Source organism: Platichthys flesus, chromosome 22 (assembly GCF_949316205.1).
Source record: "Platichthys flesus chromosome 22, fPlaFle2.1, whole genome shotgun sequence".
NCBI lineage: Eukaryota > Metazoa > Chordata > Actinopteri > Pleuronectiformes > Pleuronectidae > Platichthys > Platichthys flesus.
The window spans coordinates 4,400,734-4,417,045 of NC_084966.1; the positions used below are offsets into that span (position 1 = coordinate 4,400,734).

The 16,312-nt window shown below is 43.8% G+C and overlaps 2 protein-coding genes across 6 annotated transcripts; both read right to left on the minus strand.

The window, feature by feature from the left end:
- Positions 1–32: 32 nt before the first annotated feature.
- On the minus strand, positions 33–7,313 carry slc19a1 (solute carrier family 19 member 1). 4 transcript variants are annotated; one of them, XM_062380773.1, is made up of 7 exons: positions 7,064–7,191; positions 6,875–6,925; positions 5,590–6,221; positions 3,851–4,637; positions 3,097–3,289; positions 2,712–2,853; positions 33–2,237 (listed from the first exon to the last, which is right to left on the minus strand). In XM_062380773.1, the coding sequence occupies exons 3-7, from the start codon at positions 5,866–5,868 to the stop codon at positions 2,037–2,039; spliced, it is 1,602 nt and encodes a 533-aa protein (XP_062236757.1). In that variant the 5' UTR covers positions 5,869–6,221; positions 6,875–6,925; positions 7,064–7,191; the 3' UTR covers positions 33–2,036. The 4 variants fall into 4 exon arrangements, with proteins under 4 accessions (XP_062236757.1, XP_062236756.1, XP_062236755.1 ...); XM_062380772.1 differs by lacking the exons at positions 6,875–6,925; positions 7,064–7,191 and adding an exon at positions 7,245–7,313; XM_062380771.1 differs by lacking the exon at positions 6,875–6,925 and having other exon boundaries at positions 7,064–7,203.
- Positions 7,314–7,864: 551 nt separating this feature from the next.
- LOC133933665 (ETS translocation variant 5-like) lies at positions 7,865–15,459 on the minus strand. Of its 2 annotated transcripts, none has more exons than XM_062380827.1 (13): positions 15,313–15,459; positions 13,681–13,746; positions 13,485–13,554; positions 12,371–12,418; positions 12,177–12,227; positions 11,147–11,255; positions 10,783–11,052; positions 10,424–10,701; positions 9,953–10,018; positions 9,801–9,869; positions 9,563–9,714; positions 9,287–9,388; positions 7,865–9,141 (listed from the first exon to the last, which is right to left on the minus strand). In XM_062380827.1, the coding sequence occupies exons 2-13, from the start codon at positions 13,726–13,728 to the stop codon at positions 8,908–8,910; spliced, it is 1,497 nt and encodes a 498-aa protein (XP_062236811.1). In that variant the 5' UTR covers positions 13,729–13,746; positions 15,313–15,459; the 3' UTR covers positions 7,865–8,907. The 2 variants fall into 2 exon arrangements, with proteins under 2 accessions (XP_062236811.1, XP_062236810.1); XM_062380826.1 differs by having other exon boundaries at positions 13,485–13,557.
- Between the last annotated feature and the right edge of the window lie 853 nt (positions 15,460–16,312).

Here is a 16,312-nt window from a genome sequence, read left to right on the forward strand (position 1 = left end):
TATGGTCAACATCGAAATTAAAATCCAGGGGCTTTGTTTTATCCACCAAATGTCATTTATTTGTGAATACAAAATATGAGTCATATCAAATATCAGTTTTCCTTTTACAGCATTCAGACAGATTCACAGTTTCATCAATTCTCAGCAACTATTTAAATCAAAGTAAAAAATATCTATACATTTTGAATGTAATCCAGGTCACAGCTCAGTTAACGTGACAAACAGAAGCTAGAATGAGAAGTGTTGTGTTGAGTTGTCTTTCTTGCTGAACGTGTGTTACATTCCCACGTTCCCCTCGGGCTGGAGACCAGCACCTTCTTCAGACTCTGATAGTAAAAATAGCAGAGTTTTGACCCCGGTGTGAGGAGGGGGGGGCTCGTCTCTGAGCTCCGTCTCCTCACGAGAACCAGGCAGAGAATTAGCAGCAGGAATATTGACTGAGATACTGAAGAAAACCAATGTGGTGATAAAAGTTTCATTTTAGATTTTGTTCCTACTCAACGTATTGTGTACCGTATTTTTCTACATTAAAAATGGTCGTCAACATTATTAGTGTTAAAACCGTAATAAAAATCTATTAAAAATCAAATCATTATAAAATCTGCAGACGAAGTATTAGGGTCACTTTAAGAAAAGCTAAAATTAAAATAGGGGAATAAGAATAAAGTTATATTTGCAATTTAATTTTAACAATTAAATATTACAAGAGTAAAATCTTAATTTACTGAGAAGAAAAAGCCATACATTTCATAAACTAAATCATAGTTCAGAGAAATAAGTCATAATAGAGAAAATAAAGAATATTGTTTGAGAAAAAATACAGAAGAATAAGGTCTGATTTAATGAGATTAAGAGAATAAAGTCATAATTTAAAAGAGAAGAAAGTTGTAATAACTTTAGAAAAAAGTCTTTATATTTCAACAATATAAGTATTTTAAAAAAGATCCTGTACTGAGAACCCACAAGAGTTCTCATATTATTAAGACCTCATTCTCGTAATGTTTATTTTAATCCCTAGATCTATGATTTTAGTTTTTCTAGAAGTGGCCCCAATACTCAGTCATAAGAAAGTACCGTTCATGATCTGATTTCATAACCGTGTGATGTGAAAACTATTCAGATGTGTAGAGTAGTTATACTGATGCGGTCAATTCTTTTCAAATGGCACTAACACAGTGATGATCTAACATTAAGTGCATCAGGAGTGTTGATGATAAAAACAAGGCTAATGATCCAAAAACCATTTCAGTGATCACACAGTAATGAATTGAAAGAGGGCAGCTCATAATGTTACAGCTTCAGATTCGTTTCCTATACAAAATACAACAGGAGCTGAAGTTTGGCCCCTTGTGGTTTGTCTTTACACTGGAGCTTAGATAGTGTCGGAAGATTTTCCTTCTCACAACAAACCAGCATCCAAACAGGAACAAATACACAACTCTCCCAAGACGGGAACATGAGGCACTTCTATGATTAAGGCTCAGCAGCGAACGCACCTCTCCATCGACTTCACAAGAGACGACAGACACGAACTCCGCAAAATGTGCCACAAATTGTGTGCGGACATTATCTAGAATTTGCGTTTGACACGTAAAGGATGCAGCAACAACAGTAGACATTGAGGCGAGGGGGTGGAGCCAGGGTGGAGCCGGGATAGAGCACGTTCGAGACAGGACATGATGTTTAAACTCCGCTGTGGTGATCACATGTTCATATTTACAACACGTCGGCTCTAAACTCTGGAATCTCGTTGTATTCCCAAGTTGAAATCTTCTTTTTCCTCCTGAGGTATTTGAATTCTTCCAGTTTTGTACCCGACGCGTGTTAGAAATTACATCAACACTTCCACTCGCTCGCTATGAAATTTCTGGACATTTTCCTGCTCCACTCTCACATTGAGCTCACTCGGACATTTTCCAGACTTTAATCGAGGCTGAAAAAGTTTTCGGAAATTGTCTAGAGCCGCACCTCTGGAAAAATTAACGGAAAAATGTCGGTGCACCTCTGAAAGCAGCCGAGCTTCGTCTTTCTCGAAGTTACGCTCGGACACTTTGACCATTAGAAAAAGGCTCCGCCTCTGAATTCAATCCCATGGCACTGAGCTCTGTAGGTGGGGCCTGACCGTTGGCCACGCCCCCTTCCTTGGGCTGGTTTCTGTAGTGCCGGATGATGACCACAGCAGCGCAGACGAAGTAGACGATGGTGATAAGGACGAAGTAAATAAAGAACACCAGGAACTGTGGAAGGAAAAGTGAATCTGATTAAATACTGACTGAGAGGCGACGTGACCACGATCAGGTCCAAGCAGGACATTGTTGGGAGAAAGGCTGATTACGTTAACTGTCAACAGCAGGGACCAGAACCCTACCCCCCCCCCCCCCCCCCCCCCCCCGAAAGAACATGATTTGCTTTGTGACAATAAACCAAAAATAGAGGTAAAACTTAACTATGTTGACAAAATAGATGGTATATAGTTTTGTGTTTTTATTGAGGCTTTCCCCTGTTACTTCTAGGTAGAGGACTTCTACAAGTACAACAACAATGTATATTTTATACACAGTATTGATACTTTTTGTTAGAAAGCTCGTTGAAGGACCATCTTTGAGAGTAGAAACAAAGTTGTTTGCCACAGCTCGTTCCGTGCTGCTCTTATTTAGATTTGTAAATAAACTTTGTTTGTTTAAAACATTATTATCAAAAGACTGTTTTACCTGTTGGTGCACTTCCAGTGCCAGGCCCCTCTTGTCTGCGAATATGAGGATGATGATGCTCTTCAGTACAGTCCCCAGGAAGGTGTTGATGCCAAACACCAGTGCACACAGCTCCTTGGTGAGAGATGAGGCTATCTGGTATCTGCGGAGGGAACAGAGGGTTAGACTGAAACCAGAAATCAGTAGGTGTCTATAAGTTAGTGTGTCCTCTTCGTTACAGTCAGGTCATAACGGAGGTAGGAAAAATGAGCACTTGAACAAACACCAGTGTGATAACAACTACCTTAAATGACAGAGAGCATGTTGGAGAAGTATTTATTTGACTTGTACTTTGGGCTCATAACCTAAACACTGCATACATGTGGTCTAAAAATACTTTACTCACGTGGCAATAGGCACCAGGAACTGATAGAAGCCCCTGAAGAGGACGTAGGAAGCGTAGCACACCCAGATGCTGTCTGTGGTGCCCATGAGCAGCAACAGACCCGCCTGCACGGCTGTGATGACAGCGATGACCAGCTCCGACCACACGTTCCATCGGATCTTCACGTATCCGGCCGCGAAGGACGTCACTGCACCTGCACGACACACGTCAGTCAGATTCACATCTTCAGTGCAAATCCTCACTTCTCCAGTTTAAATATTTCATTCCGTCAAAGTCTTAACTTTACATTTACACTTCTATCAGTGTATTTATTTAAGAGTTGACGAGAGTTTTCTTGTCAATGTGTAACTTACATCAACGATTCTCTCTACTCATCATGAACCTGCTATCAGATGTGGTTTTGTAATGTTGGGAGTCACCTTTGTGCTGGTTACTGAGCAAACTTTGATGAAGCCTGATGTAATCACTTCAGAGTAAGAGTTATACAACCTCCGAAATGCAGTTTACATTCTTCACATTATTTGAGTGTGAATATGACACTTTTCTTACACTTTATACATTTGGTTGCACGACATTAAAACACAATAAACACTTTATTTGGCAGCTGTTTATCTGAATATAGATTAAGCGAGCTGGAAATGCACACATGTTAAAAAAAGGATGGAGGAATGTGGAACTGACACCGACTGACAATGTGCACGACATGAAACATTCTAGTAAGATTCTAAATTCTGTAGCTCCAAAAATGTCTCACTCAGTAATGTAGAAGCTGCCTCCACTCCCCCGTTGTAAACTCTGTGGTTCTCAGTGGCGGGGTAGACCTTGTTCCACAGGATGTGGACGTAGAACAACACCAGGTAGTACCCTGTGGAGTTGAACACCCACCACAGGGACCACAGCCTCAGGTTCGGCTTCCTGACCACGTTTCTCACCTCCAACAGCATCTGCACCAGGACCAGATCCTTCCAGCGCGACGCGGTGCACGGAGGAGCTGCAGAGGGCGACTCGCTCTCTTTAGGCTTCATTTGGTCCAGTTCGGATTTGGTGACAGCCGACGCAGCCAGTTCCTTTTGCTCCTTAATCCGCTGTTTGTTGAAAAACAGGGAGCGCTTGGGCCACGGCAGGCACATTGACAGGAGCAGGCCGAAGCTGACGAATCCCAGGGATATGGCGTTGAGGGTGTAGAAGGTGATGTTGCCCAGAGACAAGCAGAGCTGGCCGAGCACGGAGCTGGTGAACACCCCTAAGAGGATGGCGGAGCGCGAGTATCCGGCCACTCGCTGGTAGAGGAGGGGGCTGACCAGGGAGAAGATGTAGGAGGAGTAGGCCACGCGGCACGCCATAGTGATGCCGTAGAAGAACTCCATGAGCTGCATCTCGAGGAGGCTGGAGCCGAGGAGCAGAATGAGCCAAATGACCACCTGGCTGATGCCCTGGATGACGAGGACCGGCTTGTAGCGCAGGAGGTCCGTCAGGAGGAAGGCCGGCACCAGCACCGCCATGTAGGAGTAGGTCAGCACCGGGGTGATCTCATTGGTCACCTGGAGGGGACAGACAAAAGAAATGAAGCTCGAATCAAGGAGGTGGACGAAGGTGTGGTGCTTTTTTTGTCCATTTAGTTTCATGTTATTGTATTTAAAAAAGTCCAGTGTGATATTTTTATATCTGCAGTTGTAGTAGATAATAGATCAGGAGCAGCTTATTCCACAGTTTGGTAAAAGCTGGATTTCAAGGTGTGTGTGTTAATATCAATATCACCAACTCAGATTAAAACAGACATTGAGGTGAAGCTTCAGTCCAGGACTCTCTGGTCTGAAGCATGTTCTCTTTCCCTGAATGACAAGTTGGCCGGTTGACAACTGTTGGTATCAGGTCACGGTCAAATCAGAACAAAGTAACACACAAGTCCTGAATCCTCCATAGCTTGTGTCTAAGCCTTCATAAACTTGTTTCAACTTTGGAGGAATGTGACCTTGGACCTCAGTAAGATGGATCAGCTAATGCTCCACAGGGCACTCATTAATTTGACTGCGTAACGGCTGCTCAGAGGAAAAGCTGAGAAAGTCTCAAAGTTCAGCGTGTAGTCTGTTCTCTACCGACATGTCTATCAATGTTTACTTCACAGTGTAGAGATTTTCAAAATGCCGCTTCTTTTCATTTACTGTAGTCGTAACTCCAAAGGGAAAATGTTTGGAACATTCAGACGAGGCAGGACATGATGTATAAACTCTGACGGCCTCTCTTATCCTCCCTTAACGCCAAAAGAACTTGAATCTTATACAATTCCAATCTGACATCTTCGTCTGAGTATCCCACACGTACAGCTCCTTCCCTTCATCCTGAGGTATTTGCTGTCTTCCTGTTTAGCATGTTAGAAACGTCATCAACCCTCCCACTTGTAATTTTTCGGACATTGTCCTGCTGCACTCTCACATTCCTCGCTGAAAGCACAGAACCTGCACTAACACATTTGAGCCTGCAGACTCAACTGACCTGTTTCATGGTGAAGTTCTTCTCGGGGCTGAGCAGGTATGGGGTGATGAAAGCCTCCCCTGGCCGAATCGATGACATGAAACCATAGAAGCACAGAAATATCACGGCCCACTTCCACGTTCCGGGGTCCGGGGTGTCCTCTGTGGGCGCCTCGGAAGCAGAGACGACTTTCTCCACGTCTCCGTCTGGGTGTCCATCAGCCGCCTCAGATTCCAGCTCTTTCAGGTCCATCTCTGCGTCCGATCTGTCCTCACTTTCTGCTGCGTCCCCTGCAGCCATTATGTCCGCCGGCTGGTGGACCACACTGTGCAGCAGAGCGTGGCTTGTTGTTGTCGTGTCAAATCAGCATGCGAGGACTTGTTTTCCAGGCAAAACTCCTCCTCCTCCACAAAAGACTAAGCAAAAGTATCTGTCTCGGTTGGAGACTTCAAATCACGCTGCAGGTTCAACTCCTCTGGGTCTGTCCATGCCCGGGACGACTGACACTGTGCAGCAGGTTGGGGACGAGCTGGTTAAAGAGCTACATGCTGCTGACTGTATGTAAGAGAGAGTGTTGACCTTTGCCTCACTCCGCACGGGGACACGGTCTGGTCGCTGGCTACCCAGTCGCAGAGTGTGGTGTCATTGGTAACCTGCAACGATAACAGTCATGTTAGTCGTCCTGTTCTCACTCGGTTGATGAGATTTTCTACTGTAGAAACAAAATGTCACAAAGCTGCTTTGCCTTCAACAAGTGAACTGTGATTATTAGAGTAAATAAATGTTAATAAAATAATCAGTTAACTTAATTAACCTTACATTTACTTATAAGGCTTTATTACCATAATAGTGATAATAAAGAGCAGCAGATAATAAAGTAATTACTTTATGGTGACACATGTGACTGTGGATAAACCAGGGTCATGCTTCTTCAATCATATGATTAAATAACTTTAATTTCATCAGTATGTTTTAAAGACTTTGTTTATTATGTTTTGACCATAATGTCAAAATGTAACATATGGAAGAACATAATATACATACACCCCCATATATATATATATATATACAGACATCTGCATACATGACACATACTCACACAGACAGACACTTATATATACAACACACATATATATATATATACAAACAAGTACAGACATCTGCATACATGACACATATGAACACACATGCATACAAATACACACACACATATAGACAAAAACTAAAGTCCAAAAGAGACAACGCAGAGAAGAATCAGATTCAATATAATATCTTCACAGTTTGTCTTAGTGGTTTAGAGACAGACCCAGTTTCCCTCCTGACTGGTCATCATGACCTCCGTTACGTGTCAGTCCTCCTGCTGGGAGTTATGATACATGTTAGCAAACCAGTGCTCACGTGCTAGCACGACAAGCTAAAGGCTAAACGCGTTAGCCGCTAATGTGCTACACACACTTTAACGCAGGATTTGAGGTGTGGGTGCGAAGTTACGTACAGTTAGCGGCTCGAGCACCATAGCTTCTGTTAGCAAACATTCCTCATGTAGCATCCACAGCGAGTAGACTATTCGAACTCTAACGCAAAGCTGCGTCCAAGTTTACAAAGCGCTGGTCACGCGTTAATAGTTTAAAAACGTCATAAAAGAGCGTGATAGCGCTAAAGTGAACGTCACGTACCTCATGTGCTCAAGAAAGCGTCACCCCGAGTCTGAGACACATCTCAGAGGAGCGCGTGTAGGCATTCACACCGCGCGGGATTCTGGGAAATGAAGTCCCACGGTGTCATTTGAATCAAGCTTCATATGGAACGATATTAACAGATTTTTAACTTAGTTTTATTGTTAAATATGATTTTTGTTTTATTAGAGACGAAGCAATTTAAAGAATATTATTCATATTTCATTTTTCATGTTTATGTTTATGTTGCAAGAGGTTTGTGTTACATGCCTGCCACCTGCTTGACAAATAGTGTAATAGGGTGTCCCGGCCACGAGTGGGCCACTACTGCATAATAATAATCATAACAACAATAAGTTAATAAGAATACATAATACAGATGTGTTTATGTTTTTGGGGATTTTTATTTTATGAATTGTGATGTCAATAACTCTATACTACAGCATATACATTATTAAATTAATCAGAATGAAAATATATTTAAAAAGACTTGTAAATAAGCCGAATAAGTAATCTATAATGAATAATTTGTTATATTTATGATCATTTAAATAATGATTTACACAGAATAATGCACTAATACATAAAAAACAAATAACAGATTTAGGGCGAGGCAAAAGAAAAGAGTAAAATAGTTTATTGTATCAGTAAGGATCATAACATAAGGCACACATACAGTAACTGAGGGTGGACGTCACACCGGCGTCAGCGTCTTTCATCACACAGCCACATCCAGTCTCTGTGCACAGAGGTCAAAGGTCACGACCTCCCGGACAGGCTGAAATCAATGCAACACGGTAGCAGGCGAAACTCTGCAGCTCATAGCACGACGTCAAGCACGCGCAGCCTTTAGCAAAAATATATTCATATGTAATTATACACCTTTTCTACACACTGAAGCGAAGGAGTTATACAAAATGCAGTTAACTATCTCGGTACAATAACTGCTGTAAGAAAGTCCATGCTGGAACGTTTTTTAGCATCAGAGAATTACAGGGTCAAAAAATAGTAGCAGTACCTTTGTCTTAAAACAGTAATAGCAAAAGACGTACAAGTCCGTATAATGCCAAAAATATTAGCTTCGAAAAAAACAAGGAAACACAAAAGACATCTTTAATACACAAGTTAGAGGAGGACTGAAACGTTGGTCCCTCTCAGTGAAGGAGTGCCGTGGCTTCTAGATACTTTTTGGTTGAAATACCAGATCCCAGAGTTCACGCTTTGTTTTAAGAATAAAATTGTAATATTTTTAGAGAAAAGTAAAGATAAACGTGAAGGTGATAACTGTTGCATCATAGAAAAGAAAGATTTTTTTAAATACCCTCATGTAAATATGTTATTATGTATAATATATTATTATTAATTAACTGCAATTTTGAAAACTCCTAATTGTTTTGCTGGCAGTGGCCCCGAAACCCATCATAACAAATCAAACCAAATGAGTGAATTCAGATTAACAGTCTTAGAGATTCTCTCTTTTAGCAAATGAACTTGTGGCATAAGAGACATTTATGAAGGATAATTTAAAAAAAAGATCTGTTAGGTTGGTCTTTTCTGTGTCAAACATATCGTACGTGGACATTTTTGAGAATCTCAAACACAGCTCAGTCATTTCAGAGTCCTCCTGTTGATATGATCTCGTGGTCCCTCCATCTGCCAGAGGCTAGTACAGGTAGCCTTCAGGGAAAGCCAGCCCCCGGGCGCCCTGCTCCCCTCCGTCAGTCAGGTAGGGGCCCTCCTCTTCGAAGCTGGGCAGCGGGAGTCCGTCCTCCTCGCTGGGGGGCGGGATGGCGTCCGGGTCGGCCTTCAGGCTCGGCCTCTGGTTGTCTGGGAAAGCCATGGAGAACAGCGCGTCGGAGTTGCACACAAACTTGTAGACGTACCTTTCCCCGGCCACCTTCAGGAAGAGGGGAGAGAAATCAGTAACATAGGTCGACACGTAAGGTAAGACACGTGTATCACATTATACAGTTCCAAATATAAATAAATAAAAACAGAAAGGTTGAACTGATCCCTCAGGATAAATGTGTAGATCCTTGTACCTTCTGCATGATGCCCTTCTCGTAGTAGTACCTCAGGGAGCGGCTCAGCTTGTCGTAGTTCATGGCCGGTCGATTCTTCTGAATCCCCCAGAGCCGAGCCACCTGGACACCACACAGGAGGATAAACCCATCACACGTCTGTCTCTTCATTACTGCACATATAACTACGTATATACCGGTAGTCTGACAGAAGACCTGATAAAATACTAAACAATCCATTAAAATCTTTAATCTCCTTTGACAAAATTCCCACAGGAGCTTTAGTCGGTGTCTGACCTCTTCGGGGTCGATCAGTTTGAACTCCATGTTGCGTCCCGTCCACACGATCAGGTGTCCGTGGGCCGGGTTGTCGAGCAGCGTGAGCAGGAACTGCCAGAGCTGCAGGGAGCCGCGGCGCTGGTACGGCAAACCCTCCTGCTTCACTTTACCTGCGAGGACACATTGATCAACTCTTAGTGTCACCGGATCGATCACAGAGAATAACCAATAGCCACCATCTTTTGTTCAAACTTACCCTCCAGTCTTTCTGGCACAACGCAAGTGTCGTCATAGTACAAGTGTGGCTCTCTGTCGTGACCAAATCCTGCAGGGCAAGTCAATATAGAATCAGAAAAATGTGTATTTGTTGGAGTGAGAAACTCAGCAGGCTCAGCACACGCTACTCACCCATGTTGTTGTTCTGGTACAAGACAGAGGACTTTCCATAGGAGGACGACTGGCAGGTCTGAACCTCTGGAAAGACACAAATCAACACAATTAACCACAAGATCTCTGAACGCTGATCGATAAATAAATATATACTTTGAATTATTTGTCTTCTCTCATGTGATTTGACAGCATGCAACACTGAGAAGTCCCATGAACCAGAGCCTTGATGGACTTCACAGCGACGCACACAGATGTGGTCGTGTTTGGCGTTTCCATGAGAAGTCAGTGGTCATAAATATTAGATTGCAGCCGCACATCTGCACACACACTCATGTGACCCTTGCAGACATGTGCAGACGACAAAAACAGATGTTATAGAGCGTCTCCAGCTGCATTAAACATTAACCCACATGATGAATGTTGTATTTGTAAGATGTGACAGACAACACACAAACACAAACACACACAAACACACACACACACACAAACCTGCGTCGAAGCCAAAGTCTCTGGGCTCCTGTTTGATCGTGACGTGGTTGAAGGTGGTCTGCGGCTGGGCTCGACCCGGATTGGGTGGCCCCTGCTCCGTGTACCGTGGGTCCACCAGCTCCTGTTTGAAAGCTCTGGGGCCTTGGGCGACCAGGGGATCCGACAGGTGGCGGTGGTAGAGCGGGCGGCCGTCACGGCTCGAGGTGGGGTACGGCCTCTGTGTGGTTTTGTCCGGCGGGAGGAAGGGCAGGCACGGCTCTGAGAGCTGCCGCTGGAACCTGAGTCGTGGGAGAGTGGAATCAGAAGTTAGAGCGTCTCCAGGGAAGTTCTCTCTCCATTAATAACACAGTAATAATCACCTTTGCTCGCCGTTGAAAGCTGCGGCACTGGGACAGCCGATGGGGGGGCGTGGCAGAGCAAACTGCTGGTTTCGGCTGGTCTGCGGGAGGCCGTGGTGGTGGTGGGAGGGGCTCATGGCGGACACGTGGCTGGGCAGGCAGCTACCGGTCAGCTGCTGGGTGGATGGCTGCAGCTGCCTCTGTAGGGGCGGGGGGCCCGTCGGATGGGGGGGGCCCCGCTGTAGTGCAGGTGTGGAGGCTGGAGTCAGAGCTGGCTTGTTGTCACAGGCACTGAGGTGAGAAAGGACGACAGGAAGTGGGTGAGCGCTCAAAACGTGACCCCATGACCCTTTAAGGTCACTGTTATCATGTGATGCATCAGTACCTGTAGCTGTAAAGGCACATGTCAGCTTGAGGCGTCCTGCAGGGGGACGGGTCTTTGGACGGACTGGGCTCTCGCTTCACTTTGCTCAGGGGCAGTCCATGAAACATCACTGCAAACACACAAACACACACAATGATTTGTTTGGTGTTTAATAACCTCCTGATTGCTGCAGTGACGACACCACCCGGCTGATGTTTCCATCGCACAATTTATCACCTGAGCTGTGAGTCGACAATCAATCAAGTGGCAATAAATCCACAGGCTGTATGTGTTTGACGGGAGAACAACATGTCTCCTTTAGTCTTACATATTAACGAATCTGTAATAAACATCCCTTTGGTTTTATTGCTTATTATTAAATGTCTAAATGGAATCGGCCATAAATATGTAACAGCAGTGATAGGGCAATAATAACATTAATGATATTATAATTGACATATTTTTTTTATTAACAAATACCAAAAGACCAAATCTTATATAAGGGTTAGTATAATATTTAAATCTATTTAAATTGTTATTATTTGTCTTTATTATTCAGTTTCATCCTTTTTCTTATTTTATTCTTCTCTTTTTTTTTTGCATGAAAATTATTTTAAACCTTTTTTAACTTTCTAGTTTTAGTCTGGTCGCTTTTAATTTGGTCTCTGGGTTGTTTTGCACCTGGAATCTACCTTTGCTTATGAAATGTGCCCCCCCACCCCCCACCCCATGCCTACTGGTACGATTTGAAAATATCACTAATAACCAAAAAGTGTAATGTCATTAAACAAACCAATGTAATTGTGATTTGTAATTAATTTGTAATTACAGTCAGCGTGAAGACACACACTCTGATTAGCAGGATCAGTTCATTGTTGGTTATATCGTTTTCTTAGTTTGATTTTGTGCGTTGTGTGTGTCAGCGACTGCTCGGGGACATTATTAGGAGTCTACAGGAGGGACACACAAAGGATGTGTGTTGTTCTCCCGGCCGCTCGACTCTGAGCGCATCGCCATGAATATAAGAGGAGGAGGAGACGCAGCCACTCACGGTTATTGGACTGGAAGTCTGGAACAAACTGCTCGTCATCGGGAACCTGAGCTGTCGGGGGGGGGGGGGAGGAGGAGGAGAGACAGGAAATTAAAAGACGTCCTTTCCTGCAGATGCATCATACTTCAGGTTCATTCATTTTATTATCCAGAATGTAGGATGAGTTCTCATTTCATGACGCTCGCAGGTCTCACCTTCTGCAATCCAGATTTCTTGGAGCTGGCTCAGATCTTGAAAAAGGTCTAGAAGACAGTTAGGAAACAAATACAAGTAAATATACGAAAATAAGCAACTCTTTCATAGATGAAATACTGAGATACTTGCTGTCGCTTTCTCTTTTAGCTTGGATATAATTTAACTTTGACAAACTATTATTAATATTTATTGATCGGCATTCAGAGAAGACGTATGGGCTTGACTCCTGCAGCTCTCTGTTCGTGTGGGCGTCCAATTCAAGATTAACCCGATAACAACTGAGCCCAAGTTATCAGTTAAATCTGGAATTGATTACCTCTGCCAATGAAGATTGTGTTCGTCTGCCTTTGTTGAGCCAGATTTCCACCTGACTCGGTGGAAGGATGTGGAACGAGTCCGGGAAGAACATGTTTAACTTTAGGGTGTGGATCCAAATCAGGGTGCAGATCCTGGAGTAATATGGTTGATTGAAGGAACTGTTGTTTTCAAATGTTACCTTTTGTTTACAAAGCTCTCAAAGGTCACTGATCTGCTGACTCCATACTACCCCCCCCCCCCCCCCCAGGTCATCTCACATCAACTCCTTTCAGCTTTTTCCTCTCCTGAGATTTCTCTACTGCCGTCTGCACATTTTCCAGAGTTTGTCTTTCACATATGAAGAACGCAGCAGGAGATTGTCGGGGTCGGCCCGGTTCACAACGATGGGAACATGTCCAGAACACTCAGGTAAGGGGCGAAGCCTGAGTAGATCCTAACCATCTGCCCTAATCTCCAAACGCTGGCTCCTCTTTTTCATACTGAGATATTAGCACTCTTCAAGTTTTGCACCTGACACATGTTACAAACGTCAACATGCTCTGTGGACTAATTCTCAGATGCATTGCGGACATGTTACTTGGAGGCAGACAGGACAAAAAATTTAGTGCACGTTTAAAAGCAGCTATTTCATTAATTTATCATTTCTTTTTACTTCATTTTGTCTTTTTTTCTCTTTTACAGATTTGTATTTTGTCCTCTAGAAATAAATCTGACTTGATTTAATCCTCCACCACTTCCCCCCCCCAGCTCTGACACAGTAAACAGACTTCTCTGTACGAGGCGTGATGAGCCTACCCTCTGTGTCCTGAGCCAGCTCCGTGTCCACAAACTTCCTTTTCCTGTCGCCGAGACACGTCTCTGCTTCCTTCTGGAGGTTTAACGACAAAAACTGCTCAGTGCACACAAACCGTCAAAGACACCAGTGTGAAACATCCACAGTTTGCAGAAGAGGAGAAATGCATGTGAGTTAATGAGATGTGTCACCACTCACAGTCTCGGGGCCCACGAAGGGGACCTGCTGGTCATAAAAGCCGTCCATGATGCAGGAGTCTTCACTCTGGAATGAAGAAGGGATGAGAGGACTTATTAGGCAAACCATCAATGGTGGTGGACTACCCCCCACCACACGCCCACTGGCCCAGTTGTGTTTTCCTAACCCCCCCTAACCTCCCACTGGGTTTACAGTGGCTGTAAACGCGTTGTCGTCAAGGAGGGTATTATGCAACCGCCTGTAAATTCAGTCTGACATGAGCTGTTGGCGTTGAGGAGATAAACAGACGGCAGACGTACGCTCACAATAAAACGTGACGTGTGGAGATGCCGGTAGACAAACAGACGTTTAGAGATATAATGGAAATGTTTCCCCAAGCCGTCCCTTTGAATCGAGCAGGTGGGAAATGATTAGTGCTGATTAGTCTGACTCTGGATCTGTTTTGTCTGAGTCGTCTCTTGAACTCCAGGACTTCCTCTGATCTGGAGGTTCTGCAGGATCTTCTTTCACTGGGTTTGAAACCACACCAGCAGTTTGTGATGTTTGCTTCCAGTATCGAATCTCACTTACATGTCAGTGATTTTCTACTCTCATCTATTGAAATCCCATTAAAACCCATTTGAATTTAGTAAAAGTTAATCCAGTCAAATTCAGTGAAACATGAAGGTAAAAGTCCACAAAGAGAACTCTGTCACAAGATGGAAGTCTCACATCTGTACCTTGTAATTATAAAGGTGGTTATCTCATAATTACAGCTGATGAAAGTTATAATTAAAAGATGGGTGTTCTTTCCTTTACAGTTTCACTGAAACCTCTCCGGGTTTTGTTTGAAGTCTTTGGAGACTGGGAGAAACTTCAAAAACCATCCAAGAAAAAGCGTAGTCATGATCTTTGACTTTAACTTTAAACAGCCACGTTAACATGATTATAAATTCAGCTTATTACCACTTTAAGAACACTTAATTAAAAATGAATTCCTATTATATGTTCTGCAAAGCACTTTCAAGACAGCTTCTCTTCTACTTGTTGAAACGTGCTGTACACATTTACTTTATCAAATTAAAAACATTGCATTTGAAAAGTTGCCTCTGATGTTCACTTCCTATAAAAGGCCCGAGCACAACACGAACCCACGTGATTGGATATGGAAAACACCATAAAGTCGAGGGGAGTAAAAGTGAGAGATTTGTGAATGGAGCTCGGCGTGACGCACGGAGCGGAACAGCCGCGCGGCGCGTGCACGTCGGGAGCAGCTCCTTGTTTTTCTCAATGAAGTGAAACTTGATCCTCGCAGGGAGGGGAGGGAGGGAGAGGGAGAAGGGGGGAGGGGGGGAAGGGGGGGTCACCATTGAGAAATTTGCTTTCGCCACAGAGAAAATCTTACAACAGTAGCAACACACGCACACACACACACACGACCACACACACATTTACAGATGTGTAAGAGATGACACACGCGGGGTAAATGGACGCAAAGTTCCCTGTGATCCTGAGAAAATGGCGTTCGCCTCTTCAACCTGAGCCAGCGGGGACGACACGGTCCCTGGATGCCCCACAAAGAACGCAACACACGCACACACTCACGCACGGCCTCTTTTCACCGCAGTGACACATCAACACGGCGGGACTCACGCGTTCGGTGAAGTTGCGTGGCAGCGTGGAAGTGAAGTGGACCTGGTTCTCCTTCCTACATCCCCCGCAGCTCCGCGAGCACCAATATATCAAAACACGCCGAGCGCCTGTGGATTTTTCTCAATGGAAGAACTCCGATGCGGGAACTGCACCGAGCCCTGTGCTACGCTGCCATTGGCCAGAGCGCCGAGTCAGTCAGAGGACGAGCCAATCAGCGTCGAGAGTTCTCTGACGTGCGTGGCTTGAGTGTTTTATGAATGGCTCCATGGAGTCACAGCTCTCTTAAAGGGCCAGAGCCGCATTTCCATTACAACATTACATCGTAGTGATGAGATTAAAAACTTTATTATACAATGATAAAACAATATTACAATAATCATCAATTAAATAATTTCATTAGATTACATTATGTTTAGTAGTAAACTGCTATTTGTGATAATAACATAATAATGAACTCTATAGTGTCAATAACAGACCATTATGAGAATATATCATTAATGCACACGTTAACAGGCATTAATTTACTTAAATATATTACAAAACAATAATAAACTATATGTATTTTCCAGCTATTCCTATTATTCATCGTTTTTCTTTCGGAACCTGCAGACAGTTGCAACCGTATTGTTTTACTTTGTTATGTATATACATGTATCTATTTATGATGATGACAGAAACTGCTTCTTTGGATACCAAAAGTAAATAGTATCTGGAAGTAGTGTATATGATAGTGTAGACACACTGTACTGACTTTAAAGGAACACACACTCTGCAGGGACACACACAAGTTTGACAGATTTAATCCAGTATCACACATGACCACCTCCCAGTCCCTTGATCTCAATGGGTGGCCGAGCACTTTCTCAACTTTTAATAATACTTTCCACTCGGTAACCAGTCGCTGCAGAGAGAGCTCACCGAGCACGTGTCCACTGACTCTGGTGGACACCAGGCGTGCCAGGGCTTTTATAGGCCCGCACTGAAAAGCCTGAACAGACAG